General features: G+C 36.1%; 1 protein-coding gene across 3 annotated transcripts in view; it reads right to left on the reverse strand.

The window, feature by feature from the left end:
* Positions 1-17,834, reverse strand: part of LOC118262876 (neuralized-like protein 4) — a 37,104-nt gene that overhangs the window by 13,846 nt on the left and 5,424 nt on the right. The window contains exons 1-23 of one of the 3 annotated variants that reach the window (XM_035574526.2): positions 12,378-12,879; positions 11,653-11,754; positions 10,152-10,265; positions 9,895-10,056; positions 9,677-9,818; positions 9,529-9,595; positions 9,273-9,405; positions 9,041-9,196; positions 8,806-8,946; positions 8,638-8,725; positions 8,447-8,549; positions 8,180-8,356; positions 7,993-8,083; positions 7,778-7,895; positions 7,589-7,697; positions 6,856-7,049; positions 6,579-6,764; positions 6,302-6,426; positions 6,106-6,218; positions 5,890-6,022; positions 5,660-5,801; positions 5,370-5,548; positions 1,186-1,279 (exon numbers count right to left, since the gene is read on the reverse strand). In XM_035574526.2, coding sequence (XP_035430419.2) covers positions 1,186-1,279; positions 5,370-5,548; positions 5,660-5,801; positions 5,890-6,022; positions 6,106-6,218; positions 6,302-6,426; positions 6,579-6,764; positions 6,856-7,049; positions 7,589-7,697; positions 7,778-7,895; positions 7,993-8,083; positions 8,180-8,356; positions 8,447-8,549; positions 8,638-8,725; positions 8,806-8,946; positions 9,041-9,196; positions 9,273-9,405; positions 9,529-9,595; positions 9,677-9,818; positions 9,895-10,056; positions 10,152-10,265; positions 11,653-11,754; positions 12,378-12,530 — 3,022 coding nt within the window. In that variant the 5' untranslated portion in view covers positions 12,531-12,879. Of the gene's footprint in view, positions 1-1,185; positions 1,280-5,369; positions 5,549-5,659; positions 5,802-5,889; positions 6,023-6,105; positions 6,219-6,301; positions 6,427-6,578; positions 6,765-6,855; positions 7,050-7,588; positions 7,698-7,777; positions 7,896-7,992; positions 8,084-8,179; positions 8,357-8,446; positions 8,550-8,637; positions 8,726-8,805; positions 8,947-9,040; positions 9,197-9,272; positions 9,406-9,528; positions 9,596-9,676; positions 9,819-9,894; positions 10,057-10,151; positions 10,266-11,652; positions 11,755-12,377; positions 12,880-17,834 lie in introns of those variants that run through there. The other 2 variants (XM_035574534.2, XM_050704481.1) reach the window with 2 other exon arrangements.

Genomic DNA, 17,834 nt, shown 5'->3' on the forward strand with positions numbered 1-17,834 from the left:
TATTTACTTGTAACCAATAAATCATGCACGTAAATTTCATACTGACTTAGACATGACTTTCGCAGTTTCGAAACTTATAGTTAGTTAACATATTTATATGGTACTACGGTTGAATCTTAAACAGTAAAATTAATATTTGTCACAGCCAAAAGAATAAATCTGAATATTATTAACAGTTTCCAAACATCAATACATTAACTATTTCGTTAGTTTGAATAATATACTATTACGAGTAATATTAAGTCAGAACTGTGACCATTAAGACTTTGACTGCACGGTTGGTGCGGTGGCTGAGCAACTGGCTGCCGCGCAACGGGTAGCGGGTTCGATTCCCGCACGGAGCAACTCTTTGTGTGATCCACAAATTGTTGTTTCGGGTCTGGGTGTCATGTGTATGTGAACTTGTATGTTTGTAAACGCACCCACAACACAGGAGAAAATGCTAGTGTGGGGTAACGTTTAAACGTAAAAAACGTAAAGACTGAGTAAAAACGAGATCAGAAGTCATTAAGTAAAAAGATGAAAATACATTTATTTTTAAGATTTTCTCAAAAGTTCAGTTTTGCCATACCTATATGCAACTAATGGTAAGGTTTTATGTATGTTTTTTGAGTAGAACAAATATATAACAATGTAACATTCGATATGTGTTGCATATTACGTTTCACAACATTTCTTAGTGTCATTTGATCATTGTATACATTGATCAGTGGTAAAAATCTCAGATTTACATGGCTGTAACATATATAGACCTAAGTTGTAATATAAAGATAAATCATCATGACATGATCGCAGTCGTGTAGCAGTATTATATCGCTGTGTCCTACAAAGCGAGCGTTAATAATTGAAACGTATCGAACGTAATACAGCAAGAACAATTTACCACAACGATCTTGCACGAACCCTTTGTAAACAACAGTTGAACAGTTAACTTATTAAGTATGCATGGGGCATTAAGGGCAAAATGCAGTTCAATCGATACAGCATTGATGAAGCTCAGTGAAGGACGGTAATGGCAGGCTAGCCGCTTCACCTTGCCGTATCAATCACTTGTAAAACATTAACCATTAACCGCAATTGTAGTAAGGGTTCGTGGAAGGGAACATTATTCAGTTTGCTTCAGTACAGCGCCTTACTTGCGTTAGGGAAGTCGGCACGAAATAAAATGTATTGTTCGATACTTACTCGTTGTTTGATTCAGTCCAGCCCCGAGAACGCCCTGGGAGACTGCTTGTATCTTGGTGACGTGACCATACAATTCAATGACCACGTACACTTTCTGTAGCGACAAAGAAAAATAACGTTTAATTATACTCGCTAAAGTTTAATGTTGTGTGAACTAACGGGAAATATACCTTTGAATAATTCGCGTGAATAGATTACAAGTCTTACTTTTGTAATGTCTGTTTAATCTAATAGTAGGTAATGATTTTACACCCCAAAACAATATTGTTTTTAAAGATAGACTTATTTTTTATGAAAAAATTATTTCATTTCATTTTTGTCATTATCATTTCTATATAAAAAATCATACATACGAGCGCATGACTACAGGTATATTCCCATTAATTCTATTGCATTGAACATTGTCATTTTTCAATGAGTGTGTTGTTAGTAGAAAGCAGTGAGAAGCTGGAAGCGGTAATGATATGAAGGAGATACGGTCAGAAGGAGCATTTGGTTCAAGGAATAACAAAGGTAAGGATGCTATGCACTGGAACAATCTCAACATACGTAATATAAAAAAGTTACATTTACTGAATCATCTTTATAAATGCTTTTCAGCTAAGCATACTTCACAAAAATCCATTTCTTTAAAATTCTTACTCAGTAAATATACTTATTTATATTTCGTATAATTTTCTTGGCCATTCAAAGAAGCTCTGTTCACAATGAGACACGATTTCCATGATCATTGCAAGCACAATATGCGATCAGAAATAGCTTGACAATGGCTTGTTTTAGAAGTTATGTTTTAGAGCCTAAATAAAAATAAAAAATTGCCGGTTCGTAAAATGGATAAGTATATTATTTACTACTGAAACGAACCAGCAAATTCAGTAGTAAATTAAATCTGCATACAGTTATACCCCGACTTACATGAATAGAAAGACCGCCATGGTCGTCGTAGCGGTGCACATGTTCTTCATATCTTCTACCTAACCTAACCTAACCTAACTAGGTATTTCAGGGCATGACTGTACTTATGACTGTGATATATCCTATTATATATCAAGGCCATTATAATACAAAAATCCCAAAGCAATATTTTGTAACAAAACAATTGTTTTCACTAAGTAACTATAGTCGACACAATCTAGGTAGTCAACTCTTGACTACGTGCCGCTTTAACTTGATATGAACGTGCTGGAATGTCCATGTTAAAAATGTAAAAGTCAAATTAATCATAATATTAATTCATTACTTCGTTACTCTTTCATATAGAACATCATTTATAAGAATCCTATTTATCTTTATATTATAAAAATGCATATTTTAATAGATTTTGCATACTTGTAGTATGAAAATTATATAAATCGAATCATATATTTTTAGTTTCAACATTATGATTGATCTTTGATACGATAGATAATGGTTTAGATATTTTGAAAATCTTTATGTTTTGATGTACTTAATTCGTCAATGCTCTACGCAGTCTCAAGTTATTTTGGAAGTTCTTGAGATATTATTGTATTTTCTGATCCGATGATTACAAACTCAAGTATTTTAACCAATAATGTATTTTAACTAGATGACTTACAAATCGGTGATAAACAGCAACCGATCATATTTACCTCTTACTTCATTGTAGCTGTCAGAGTTAGCCTCTTAGATTATAGCGATTATAGTATAGTGGGCGCTAAGTAGTATTCCACTAAGTAGTAAGGCTATAATTTAAATCTTTTCATGTGAAGTTTATAGCACAAACCTCTTGGTCCACCAACGAGACAGGCTAAGCCGAAGGCCTCAAAAACAAATATGGCATCCTCAAAAGTACCTTAAACAGACACATGGTCTGAAAATTTTGACAAATCACGTTTCGCAGAGCTTGAAATCTACATAACTTTCAAGGTTTTGAGGTGCAGCCGAGCAATTAACGTCTATCACATCAAATTACTATCACAATATACAACAGAAAGGTCCCTAATACACGAAGATCGCGCTCCACTTAACATGGTCTAAATTCTAGTTTCCCCTGTCAAATTCAGCCACCAAATACAATCTACGCTAATCCAAAGTAATAATGAGTTCACAATTAGATTAATTCCAACTGCGAACTACTACGAAGGTCGGCTCACAGTCCAAATTAGTCAAATTATGCCACATTGTAAGTTTGACCTTAATGGGTGCAATATAACGTTGGCAGTTGATTGATGCCGTCGCAGCACGCTAGTACTAATTTGTATGGAGTACGAGTACTAGTAATGTACCGTACATATATGTTATTTACTATTTACTATTGCAGATTATGGCAATTAACCTGCCTTAGGTACAACTTATTGTTTTAATTTTTTTTAGTTAAAATTAATACACGGTTTTATTATATCAGACGTATTAACCTATTAAAATAAAATAATAAGTAGTAGATAAAATTGAATCAAAGCAAGCAATGAATGAGACTAAATCTGAATGTCCTGCATGTGCCGCTACAGAGCGGATATAATTTTGCTATACTATAAGCTTGAATATTTACGACTCTACTGTTAATTATATATTTAAATGAGAACATTCTTTTTTGGGAAGCCGGTAAAAAATTGATTCCAATTATTTCACAATAAAAATGGCGATTATTATAATTTTGTATACAATCGCATGGGTCGACTTTCATTTAGTAAATGTTGATAAGCTTTTTCGGAAGTTCAGCGTAGGGATGCAGAGGGTTACCATGAAATTTTGTTATTTTATCATCAAAATACCAAAAGAAATATTTTAATATCATGGCATAACCCCACGGCGGTAGCGTTTAAAGCATTATTCAGCGCCAAAGCATTGGGAGTCAAGCGAACAAGTCAATCACAAACCACCGAAAAAACCCAGTCAACCAAATATATAGATATTTGTATATATAGTAATAGATATGAATATATTATTATTCACAAACGACTTCAAGCTATTGTATTTTTAAATTGTCATGGCCGAATTGGTTGCAGAACAATTTGTCTTTGCTTACTTCCATTCTCACAATGGTAATTATTCGTTCCCTAGTTAAATACACGAGGTAATCTCAAATGTCATGAGTCATCCATATTTTTACAACATATTAAAATCATACAATAATAATAAAGTTATTGCCTGATACACTTTGTCCTATTCAACTTTATTTAATTATTGTTAGACCACTCCGTGAGGTAACCGTGCATTAGTGTTTAGTAAAAAGAAGAAAAAGCAAAAGCCGTCGGAAAAGCTGGATACCATAAAAGTAAAATTAAAACCATGAGCATTTTACTTTTATGGACAGTAAACCAAATGAATTTAATTTGGATCGACCATAATATAAACCTAAGCTATTCAAAAACAAGAGAACGCATTATTCCCATGATGTTTTTACTAGCCAACATGTTCTATTTTTGCCGTGTCTAAAGAAACTCTAATTAGTAGTAAATCGTCTAAATTTAAATAAAATGTCCCTTGCATAAAATAATCATAAAAATGATAGCTCTGAACATTTATTTTTTAAACTAAACATGCATTTATCATAAAATTTTAAGTACCTTCGCATGTATATCTTCATTCTTGACTTTGTTTTACAAATGTCTCTATCAAACAAATATGGTGACCATTTTCCTTCCGAAACCTGATTACGAGGCTAGTATCGTCCATTGGGAAAGCCCTCGGATATTTGCACATTATCGGAACTTGCAGGCACGGCAAAAAGAAAACAAGTGCCTAGTGGAGCGAGTAGGTTAGTATCACAGGCCAGGTTGAATGTCAGTAATCGCATGTGGCTTGCAAACGTTGCACTGCTAGCCTTCGGATCCTGCCGCAGAATGGTGCGGCATCGTCCGGGGGCTAGGTGCGCGGGCTGGGTATACCGCCACCCTCGGTCGCCAGCAGCCTCGTTGGTATTTGCAGGGTGCACCGCGTGCAGGTGAGGTTGGCATTCGGACAAACGGTCCTTTACACCCCTCTATTTTTTTACTTGACTTCTAACATTTAATACTAATAAACATTTGAATACACGATACAAGTGATTAAATTGATTCAATGAGGTTACAATTTCAAAACAGCAACTACGTTGTTCTACAAAGCAATTACAATGTCAAGTATTATATCATTTCTAGAGCTCAAACTGCCACTCAACCCTCGGCCACCTGGGTTATGACAAAACGGATGAAAGTTTTAGTATCTCCTGCGTCACGAATACTAACGTCGGGAACTCTCTCGAAGCAAGTGTCGAGCGGTTCAGAATTGTAGAAGACGATAACGCGCGAGTCGTTGATTTTCTTGAGACCGATTCTATCTCCGGGACGCAGCCACTCGAACGACGGGACAAACGAGTATATCTCTTGCTTTCGGGTATTCGGGTAAGAGTATTTCATGAAGCGCCCTGTAATCATAATGCCACGCTGTAATATCATTAACGAGAAAATGTGAATAAAATTGAACCAAATTGAAGTTTGAAGAAAGTAATAATAATATCAAAACCACTGTATGTTACCATCAATGTACGCGGTGAAGTGAGGCAGGCAGGCGACGCTGGGTGGCAGGCTGCGGTTCACGTGGGCATTCAAGATATTGATATCTGTGATCCCAATACGGAAGCTACCAGCATATGAGTGTTTACACTCTAATATCTTCACCTGAAAATAATAAGATAATAATTAAAGCTTAATTACTGAACATAAAACTTGACTTGCTATGTTATTCAGATTTGTTCACTGTATATACCTCGAATAATTCCCCCAAAGCAAGGTGAGCGGAACTGAACACGAGCGCCGCCGTGGGATCAGACGTCAGTCGTCGAGCGACTGTGTAGTCGTGCAGCAGACATACATTATCACCAGCATACTCGGAAAAGCTCCTACGAACAAGGAAAATAAACAATAAATAAATGCCAAATACATTTGCTTCAAGTACCCAAATTAATTGAATATAGTCGCTTACCAGTACGGTGGTGGTGGCGACGACATAGCCCTGGAGTTACTCAGCATAGAATTATCCGAATTAGTGCACCCATTGTAGTTAAACACGCGCTCTTCATTTTGCAATATTGTCACCTGTGGAAGCAACATAACGTATAAAACATTTGCTTATAAAATGGAGCGCGAAATGTACACATGATATAGTTTTTCCTACATACCTGGGTGCACTGGCCGTACAAGTCGACGACGGCGTAAATGTTAAGATGGGGCACATACCAAGCCTTGCCCATATCCATACCGTCCAGATAGTAATGCAGACTCCGGTCAGCGTGCCACATCATACCTGTACAATTACATTAACATTGTACATTCAACTTTTAATCTTGTGGCTAAGTCACAAAATATGGAATTGATTGAAAAATAAACACAAAACATTGTGACATTTACAAGTTTTTTCAAAATGAACTTTATTCGATAGTAATAAAGTTAACTCACCAACACGACTACCAACAGTGAGAGTATCCAAGTCTAGTGGGTATCCACTTCGCACGCACTCCCCATCCTTCATCATAGCTGCTCCACTGAGGATATAAGTGTCCCAGTTCAGGTCGGTAGCAGTTCCCGCAATCGCACCGACACCGCCGCTGGCTTCCAAATCATCAGGACGTATTGCCGTCACACCTGTACAATGTATAAGATTTAAGAACTCCAAACACCGTAGATAGCATTAAGTTGTTGGTGCTAGACATACGTCACTTTGTATTTCGCTTACCAATTTCAAGGCTCCCAATCCAGCAATCTACCATTTTATCAATACGAAGTTCAAACATGTCGCACTCGCGAAGAGGTCGTGAGCTAAACAACACGGCGTCATTGAACTCGGAGTAGACGGTGGCGCGCCAGGCCGTCAGACGGTTGCGGCTCAGACGCGCGTTGCGGCCGTGCACGCGGTGGAAGCACATTTCACTACGGAAATTAGCAATTTTGAAGGCGGATAAATAAATATTTTCTCAAAAATATTTTCCCAGACTGGGAAACTGTGTGCAAGATATTAGGCGGAATCCTAATATCTTTATGGAACTCCAAGAGTGTAAACGTAGATTATCCCAATCAAGTTACACTGATGGTGGTTAGAAACCGACTAATGAGTCCCTATGAGATTTCCAACATAACTACCGAAAGGTGGGCGTAATACACCTCTGCCTACATTCTCAGAATCATGGCGATAAGTTATTTTTGTTTAAGCTAAAGGTAAAAGGTCAACCTGACTAGACATAGCCCCGAGACAAACCCGTATTTAATATCGCTAATGTCCTTAAATACAGCACACCCACGCGTTCTTATTTATACTTACCGATGATTTTGTTCATCTAATATCCCATATAGGTTTACAAAACAAAACGAACCTTTCCAGACATAACCACATATTGTTTTTAACAAAACCATTACTACCACACAGTAATTGATATGATCAATAAACATGAATTAAAAAAAGAAACACTCACGGGAATATTGTAGCATTAGACTCAGAAGACAGTGGTGATTCGGGAGAATATATTGGCGGTGGCGTGTATTCGTCCACGATTGTCGCTTGTGCTGCGCGACCATACAAATCTAAGACAAAAAATAACATTATTATTATAAAGTTCTATAATTACATGACTTTGACAAAAATCACAATTCGTTCAACTTGCCTACTATGCCAAATACATGTTCAGGGACATTGAACGCAGCCGGTCCCTGATCCACACCATTGACAAAAAAATGGAGGATGCCCAACTCCTTACGCATCACTCCTACAGTGTCTCCTTCCTAAAATGTGGAAAAGACAAGAAAAAATGATTAAAATCGTTATACGTTGTTTGTATGCAGTAGGTATGCAAATACTTAATAGTAAAATAATGCTCACCACAAGTTTATTGAGGTTTCTCACATACTGTGGAATAATAATTGTACCGTCTCGAATTACGTCTTCTCCGGTCACAGCCCACGTGCCGGATCTAGTCAATGAGTGTGAATATGAGTTATCAAATTCAAATTAATGTAAAATACTAACTCAACCATGAAATCATAACAACTCTAATGTGTAAACTTACTTGGCATTGCTCATTTTAAAAGGGAATTTTATATCATTAGAAGAATGCTGCGTGACTCCAATTTCAATGCTTCCAGCCCACTTCGGGATGACAAGGTCGAGACGTACTTGGAAAAGTTCGTTAGTTTTTAAGGTACGGTTGGTCATTACGATTCCGTTGTTGAAGTACTTGAAAGCACTAAAAAATAAAAAGCCAACAATGAGACCCGATTACATTTACGCTACAAAACTTACATAACAATATAATAAAAAGATTGTGAATACTCACTTAGGCCTATGAGCAGTCTTACCATCGTTAATAATAATAACATTCGAATCACGCAGCGTATGAAATAAAAGGCTCTCTTCGTCTATTGGTGGTCTAAAATTGCCTGTAATATCGGAAAATAGTGAGTAAAATAAATCCAAATTACAACGTATGAGAAATAATTTCAAAAACCAGTAAGTAAATGTACTTACTCGGAGCAGGAATTTCAGGCGAAGCGAGCATGAGAGGTGGATTGTTGATGTTACTATCCAAATCTTCGCAGGGATCTACAATGGATACCTAACAAAAAAATAATTCAACGTTATTTTAGTCAACGATTAATAGAAAAATTCTTAGAAAGCGAGTAATAGGAAACTTACTTTGACAGTCATTCCATATAGATCTACCACCCCCCAAACTTGTTGGTCTACTTTATCAGTAGCAACACCCTGGTCGATACCATTGATGAAATAGTGCAATTTTCCATTGCTTTTTCTCATCATACCAACGGTGTCACCTTCCTACAAAGAAAATCATATCCACAATAGATTACATGTGCTAAGAATTATTATACTATTCTTATATAATTTTGGAAAATCGTCGAAATGTGCTTACTCTTAGTTCGTCGAGATTAAAGTTGCCATACTCCATGCAAGTGCCGTGGCCGTTGAGAAGCACCTTGCATCCCGACATCATTATAGTTCCAGTGTCCATGTTGGTCATAGTGGACGGGAAACGTATCGTAGCTGGGTTGTGTGTAGTCACACCGACCTGCATATTATAAAACATTCGTGTCCATTAAAAGTGGCCAAATAAGAAAACGAAAGGTGAATGATTAGTTCCTCACCTCGATACTTCCACTCCATTTGTCAACGAGCCTATCTATACGTATCTCAAACAGTTCGTTGTCATAGAGTGGACGGTGCGTCATCACCACACCATTGTTGTAGTCGTCAAGAGGACGAGCTCGTTCCGCAGTCCTATTGTGAAAGATATAATATAATTTTACAAACATTTCCTAAGTTCCTGGCAATATCTAAACAAGGCACTAATGTCCTTCTTTTACTTTCTTTAATAAAAATATAATAAAAAGAAAAACTTACTTGTTATTACTTGACAGTTTCACTAAGATTCCACATCTCGGATGAAACCGCAATCGGTCATGTGGCACTGTTGAAGACGAATACAATAAGAATTTAACTTTCCTACATTAAAGTACTAGATGCAAATAAATAATTTGTAATCACTCACCAAGGGCACATGCACCTTCGGAAGGCATCGGAATGTAAACAGTATGAGGTTCTTTTGGGTATTGGCTAGACTCGGGTGGAAGACCGGCAACATCCATTTCACTAGACGTAAGAGTATCATCGTTGTTGGGATCCTCTTCAATCTAAAATATTGGCATTCTTGTAAAAATTGAACAAGTTTCAGTTAAACAGACAAAATAATATTGTATTGTTTCTAACCTGTTCAATACTACTATCCATGATTGGTCTTATCTCATTTGACCGCAATATAGACACCTGGACGCACTGTCCGTACAAATCAATTACAGCAAATAACCTTGAAGGAAGATCTCTTGCCGCTATTCCCAAACAGCGACCATTGAGATAAAATGTCAATTCGCCCTGAGAAAACATTTGTGCATTAAAACCAAAATACAAATATTGCTATATTTAAATTATAGCAAACAATAATTTCAAAACTATGATATGATGCTTACCTTACTAGTTCTCATAACACCAATGCAGTCGCCCTCCCGCAAAGTGTCCAGCTCTGGTCCATATGAATTGACCAAAGTGACACCATCCTTCACAATGGAACTGCCTGACATAATCTAGAAGAGATATTTTCTACTGAGTATGCTTTGCTCAATCACTACCTTTGCTTTGCAACCCTAGATAGAACTGGCTAATCTGGGGGCACGGCAGTGCCCCCGCCAAGTCGAGCAAAAAAAAAGCGGCACGGCCGTACCATACTTTTCTCGAAGCAATTCGGGCCTTTTTCGACCCCCTATAATTCGGTTGTGGATAAAGCAAGAAACCTGAATCTTCAGTAACTAATCCGGCATTGTATAAACACGGAATATTTAAAATTTCAGTCAATTTGAACCAGTAGTTTAAGAATGACAACTTGTTAAAGTTTCTAAATTTTGTCACTCACTGACTCACCGATCATCAAAAGTCCAAGGCACTTCTAGCAGACTTAGAAGCTTCATATTTGGAATACATATAGAGTTTAGTGTCTTAATCATGGGAAAACTTAAATATTTTGTAATTTCGGTCCAGTTTTCCAAATACACCAACTGCATCAATAACTTTGTAATCCCATATAAATATATGGGATTACAAAGTTATTTATGCAGTTGGTGGTTGGTGGTGGTTATAAATTTAATAGGTGTAGATAGGTACCTACCATATGAGGCAAGGGAGGGGGTATAGGGTGGGTAAGAAGAAAGAAGAGCAGTAAGACCTTTAACAAAATTCGTTAGAAGTAGATGGTATCAAAAAGAAAGGCTCTACAAAAAGAAGTGAGATCCCATCAAAAACATCCTGTAAAAAACCCAAGTCTCGCAGCTCAGTCTTTCTACCGTCAAAAGTTGTGAGATCCATGTAATACCAAGTCGGTTAATCTATTTAGTGTCTACTTGAAGGACCTTCTGTCTTAAGTTATTACATAAGTTATTATCATACCAATATTAAAAATATTTAACGTTTTAAACAAATAGATCGACTTGGACATCGCATGAAAACAAAATGAATATTACAATATTATATTAGATTCTTTAGTCTCTCGCGCCTCACGCGATTGAAACTCTCGTTCCTGTTGGTCGCTGGCCCGTCGTGCTGTGTAGTGTGATACATACTAATAATCAAATCAAGCGATGTCCAAGTCGATCTATTTGTTTAAAACGTTAAATATTTTTAATATTGGTATGATAATAACTTATGTAATAACTTAAGACAGAAGGTCCTTCAAGTAGACACTAAATAGATTAACCGACTTGGTATTACATGGATCTCACAACTTTTGACGGTAGAAAGACTGAGCTGCGAGACTTGGGTTTTTTACAGGATGTTTTTGATGGGATATATACTTTCTTTTGTTTGTAATTTATTGAAATTAGCACCAGTAAGGCAAGTTACTGAGAAATGGTGTTTTCAAAACAGACTACAATGGACATTTTATACTGTATTTGTGTTTTCTAGTATGTGTTATCTTACCCATGCTGTATTCCTGAGTTTTGTTGCCGTAGCAGGTAATTCCATAAACTCAGGGTCCAATGTTGTAACACCTATTTCCAGGCTGCCATTCCAAACATTCACCTAGGACAAAAGAAGAATAGTGTTGAACAGAATCTTACTATTAGGTATTATAAATGTGAAAGTTGTGTTTGTGTGTGTTGTTGTTACTCAATCACATCAAAATGGCTGAAGGGATTGGGGTGCAAAATTATGATCTGGAATAACACATAGGCTACTTTATATACCATGGGAATGTGGGTAAAACTGCTGGCAGAAGCTAGTTGTTTTTATAAAAGAACACCAATAAGGGCATTGATATATTAAAGTTTGTAAAAATGTACAATGTGTACAACTCAAAACTGGGTTGTAATAAAAGAATGTCATGAGAGAAACAAATGGTAAATAAATCACTGTTATCATATTACAAGAGAATTAGTAAGATTAGGTTTATTTGAAGCATGTCATGTAAGTGACCTTTTCTATCCCAACATCCCTTTTGTTTGGGTGCAAATTGATGAATCATTATTTGAAAAACACTAGGTATTTAAAAACATGGCAATAAAAATGCTTTCAAACATTACAGTTTATTAAAACAGCAATTGTATACTCGATTAATTGGCATTAATCCATACAATCTAACTACCTAATGGGAATCTTGTAGAAGGCAGTTGTATAAAAGTACATTTCTTTGTTCTTTGTCTTACCTTTCTATCAACAGTAACTTCAAATATAACATCATCCTTCAACGGTTCCGAACTTAATATCAAGCCATGGTTAAATTCTACAAAATTTCTAACAGCTGTAGAGTTTTCATTCAATAGTGTGACCCGGTCGCCGCACCTTCTATGAAACCTCATCGTTTTCTATATACACTAAACTATGCGCGGCTTATTACGTAATTTAGAATATTTCTGTACATAATATCAGTTAAAATTTTACTTTGATGTACTTTATTATTCACATTATTTACATGAACATCACGAACAAAAAGTAGCACCCATTAGGCGTTAATTAGTTTTACGATGATTCAAATACGACAATGTCAGATGTATACATACTATTCAAAATAAATAGCTTACATAACGAAATCTTTTTTGCCACACTCATTTTTAAATCTAGCTTGAAAACAAAATTTTATCACGAATAAGCGAAAAATAACACAAGAAAAATATCATATTGATTTTCAGACATGACAGGACTAACTTTTTCTAAACCAAAGACGTAGAGTTAAGGAGGGATCGAGATAGCAGGATTTTGAGTAGTGTTGCTGCGTTCATAATTTATTGTGGTACAGGTTCTTAGATAATTTTACTCTTACAGACTTTTGCACAAATTGTTACTTTAATAAATGGCTAAAATGTCTTAGGAAACATTAAATATGTAAGTACATTATGACAAATATCTCTCCATTTAGAGATGTAAAAATGGTTTTTGTATTGTACCCCCAAAATTGTCCTTAATACGTACGACTTGTTACATACAATTAAGACACAGTGGAGGTAAAATAAATGTATAAACTTATAATAACATTTCTTCGAATATGGACAACCACAACACTGCCAACAGGAGATTTACATAATGTAAAAAGCGATTAAATCCGCACAACATGAGTGATATGACATCGGCATAGTTTGTGTCGTGCAAAAGTACCTATAGAACAAATACCTGTATATTTCAGAAATGATGGAATAAAATATCTATACTACCAATTTAAGACATTAATTTTAATAGATTAAAATAATAATAAAGCTTAACAAAGTAAAGCGGTGTTCAGAGATCTCTTCAGATCTCCTCCGGTTCTATCTGTCTACGTTTCTTTTTTAGGTATTCATCAGAGAATAACATTGTTTTCCATACAATTATTAGTACTTTGTCGACTTATTTATTGTAATATCTGCATTAAATTTATCACTACACCTTTTATCCCCACAGGTTTTGCAATGCAAAAGCCGAGAGCAGACTTGGTGATATGTATGAAGTGTCAAGATTATAGCAAATCCATTTACCTTTGTAGAGGAAGCCCATAGTCTAGCAGAGGTCAGTCCCAAGAAAATGATATTGATAACAAACTGACAGGACTTTCTTATATGAAATAAGTGGTATGACTTGAAGAGAGCATAGACTGGGGACTCTATAGAACCAACCCGGTGGCCTCAGAGAAGGAAACCGAAGGCACGGTGGTCAGGTGTGGCCATGGACTGTTGGACTCTAGACAGTCTCCCTAAGATATGCTATGATGATATGCATTGCACCATAAGAACACTCAGGTCTCGGTAACCCTTTCAGGTGAAGTAAGAATCCCACATTCTCGGAGTCTCATCTTAAAAAACACTGCAAAACTCTGTTCTTACCTTGATAAGAATAGGAAATAGTAAAGTAAGTATTTCTTCCACATTAATAATAAGTGTGTGTGTATGACTCCAATGAAAAAGGGGTGAGAACCTTTTGTCTACTGTGCGATTGTAACCTACCTATAATGGGCACTAGTGCAAGACTCTGTGCAATATAGAGATCATGATAGAATCTACGGTTTTTCGAAGTCGATTAAAAATTAAACTTAATTGTACTGCTTGCCACGCTTGCCACAGTGGCTGGATCAGCTTAGTGCATGGATAACTGCTGCACATTTAGAACTTAACCACGTGCTGCAGGTTTGATACCCCCACGGAACAATACTTTGACTGATCCGCAAATACTATTTGATGCGCATCCGGGTGAAATTATGTGTAACCTACCTACCTATGTTAAACAAGCGCAAAATGTGATGAACAGTTTTACTAAAAAATATACGTAAAATATGATCTCAGCCTATCCCACCGAGGAATAAAACGCGTGAATTTATTGTATGCACCGTTGTTGAAATGAAAATAAATATTTTCGAATAAGATGAAAAGAATTAAATATTTACCTACTACGGCTTATTTTTAATCCAATGCTCTGTTTTGTGTTTTCGCGTTCGGGAAAATGGTAAGAGGATATTTTTAATTCATAAATATTTTATTTTCACAGAAAATTATTATAAATGGATTTTATTTTCCATCAGAGATGTGCTATGTAGGTAGTCATGTTACGAAGATGTATAATTGTATAATAACCAAAATGTAAAACTCGTTTCCACTGATAGGTACCTACTAAGCTATGTAGCTATGCGAGGAAGATACACAGTTTTAGCATGCGATGTATCGATAGTAGGGAAGCCATCCATAGCACATCACAGCAACATAGCATAGCACATCTCTGGAGGAAAAGCACCCTTACGAATTATAACAGACGTGGTAAGATTAGGTGTCACCACACTGCTCATGGCAGTCAGGAAGTACGTACCTACTACCTATAGGTATAATTAAGTACCAACATAATTAAAGGCTAGGCATTGCAAGTGTAGCCTGTGTTACGGGATACCTGCACCGCACCCACAACAACTACGTAATTAGGTAGGTAACCACTAACCATGATTTATAATAATGAAATTACCTAATTATAATGAGCTAAACACGCTTCTAATCGCTGTTCCGCGTCATCAAGAGAAATGCAACTAACATAACGAGCTCTAACTTGATATGTTTATTGCAGGTTGCAGGTTTCATGGTTGGTTTCATCGATGGTTTTATAACAGTGTATTATCATCTGATATACTCGTAAATAATAAATAGGGAATTTAAAAGTAATGCGTATATTTTTTATGGTATAGGTTTCCGTTTAACCAGCAAACCGTTCGACTGATGGTAAGTAATCGGCGCCGCCCATGGACACCCAAAATACCAGAGGGGTTAGGTATTGAAATGTGTTGCTGGGGTTTTGGGTAACAGATTTGGGGTTCGAAATAGGGAGATTGGAGAAGGGGTTAATTGGGCTTGCGGTAGGTAACCTAATTCACAGGCGAAGCACAATATGCAATTGATATTATTAGATTTATCAGATACAAGATGATCTGATCTAATAAAAACATGTTAAAAATAAAAGTTACATTGTGATTAATATTTTTATCCAAAAGCCACCTCCTGGTACTTGACCTACTGAAAGTAATAAATACTACCTACGTGCCTATAACATCATGACAAGTACAAACAACCTGTTAGCCGTAACTTGAAGCTGGAGAGCTGGGCAACGTCTCTAAGTCGTAAGCAATAAGAATCAATTTCCTATACGAATTTTATGTACCTAAGTGTTAGCAGGTAACTACAATTGACGTGTGACTGGAGCTGGTGGGACTTATTTACTAGTCTAACATTTACTTCTTCCAGATAGGTACGGTTGCTGTTTACTTAGTACAGACGTAGGTTTTTTCTTATGCCCTAGTTACCTACTTCAAAGTCTAAATGGGACATTATACCTACATTTATTAGGAAGTGCATAGCCTAGGTAGGTACCTATGCAATTTAAGTGCCCAATAAATAATGTACATATTTTTCCTTTTCAAAAAAGAGGATCCGAGTTTTTGACTGACGACCATGTATAGGACTTACATCATTTTGGCGTAGGTATCTATCTTCAAAACAAGGGAGAATATAATTACCTAACATTTATATGCATGTAGGTTGTATAAAAAATAAAAGTCTTGTTAGTATTAAGTAACGCTAGGTATTTATAACTTGAGAACGGCTAAATCGATTTGGCTGAAAGTTGGTGAAAAGGCAGATTACAACCAGGAAACGAGCATAGGATACTTTTTATCCAAGAAAGTCGAACGAAGTCGCGGACAGAAGCGAGTTTTAATTTTATTAAAAATAACATTGTGATTGGAATAAAAAGGGAAGTCTTAGGTTATTAAATGTGTACCTAGTTGTACCTAGATCTTTTTAGTACCTTACCATTACCTATTTTTTTCTATAGGACTTAGGTATATACATATAGGTATGTATTAAGTATATATATTCCGGAGATTCCAATCAAGCGAAGTTTCCTATTCTAATTTTTTTTTCATTTCCGTCCTTTTTCCGCATAATAATTAATTACTCATTAGTAGTAGTTTTATTTCCTTTCCAATCGGTTTTATACTGATACTAAATTTTGCGTTTCAAATGCTATCTGGCTTAGCAGGTACGTACATATAGGTACCTATAGATAATACTTATTCAGGCACTTATAAATGATGATCAAAAAACATGTATTGTTAGCGCATCCATTCAACAACTAACTTGAAGTATTCACCCAAAACGCGAATGAATACTCGCCCAGTATTGTTTAAGAATCTAAAGACGCAGGTGTTGGTACAACTCTCTACTTTTTCCCTCAATTGTTCGCATTTCCAACTAGGTGGCACTAGTGAGCCCGTTTCGACAAATTCACGTTGAATAGTATGCGGTACACAATGGTTTTGTTACACCCAAACTAGGTAACAACCGCGGGAATTCTAATTAAGATTCCAAACTAGATGAAAATGTAGAGCGGAGGTACGGTGTTAATTTAAACTTAGGTAAAAACTCATGTAATTATTAAGTATAAACTAACTAGTGAGTGTATTCTCTTATTAAAAGCAAATAGGACCCAGTTACGTAAATATGTACTTACTCAAAATGCTACATCCTCATCCTACTCGTAGGAGCAGCAGGTAAGTAAATAATATTACCATATACCTACTTAGGTACATGATTCTGAGATCAATACCTGCTCTGGGTTATTGCCAAAGTGTGCAGGGAGACGTCAAGTTGAGTTTTGTAACGTCTACCTAGGTAAACTCCAGACACAGATATTAAATAATTTTCATTAAAATGTTTAACGGCGATTTGATTTTTATATCTAGAACATGTTGATAAGTTTTATTATATTATCTTCAAAGAAATTGTTTAAAAGTTACATAGTAAAGTAGTTAGTCAGTTAGTCTATTCACTTAATTTAGATGTTTGCATTTACGCCGCAATAGCTAAACTTCACCAATAGAAAAGTGTGCTCATGCTGATATTTCAATTACTGTCAATAAATATTATTAGAAGACTGACTGCCAAGAGAGCGGTGAACGTACTAAAATATGGCGCTCAGGGAGACTTGAGAAAATTGCCTCTTGGTTCCATGAAAAGCGATCGTGAGATGATCAACGCGACGTCTACTTTAAACTTTTTAATAAAAATGTGCCAAAGAAGCTCCTCCTAGCCTAGATGATTAATCAGCCTAACGGAGGCAGGTATTTTGCTCATCCAATATCAACTGTATGCATCGGTATA

Source organism: Spodoptera frugiperda, chromosome 25 (assembly GCF_023101765.2).
Source record: "Spodoptera frugiperda isolate SF20-4 chromosome 25, AGI-APGP_CSIRO_Sfru_2.0, whole genome shotgun sequence".
In the NCBI taxonomy this organism is placed as follows: Eukaryota; Metazoa; Arthropoda; class Insecta; order Lepidoptera; family Noctuidae; genus Spodoptera; species Spodoptera frugiperda.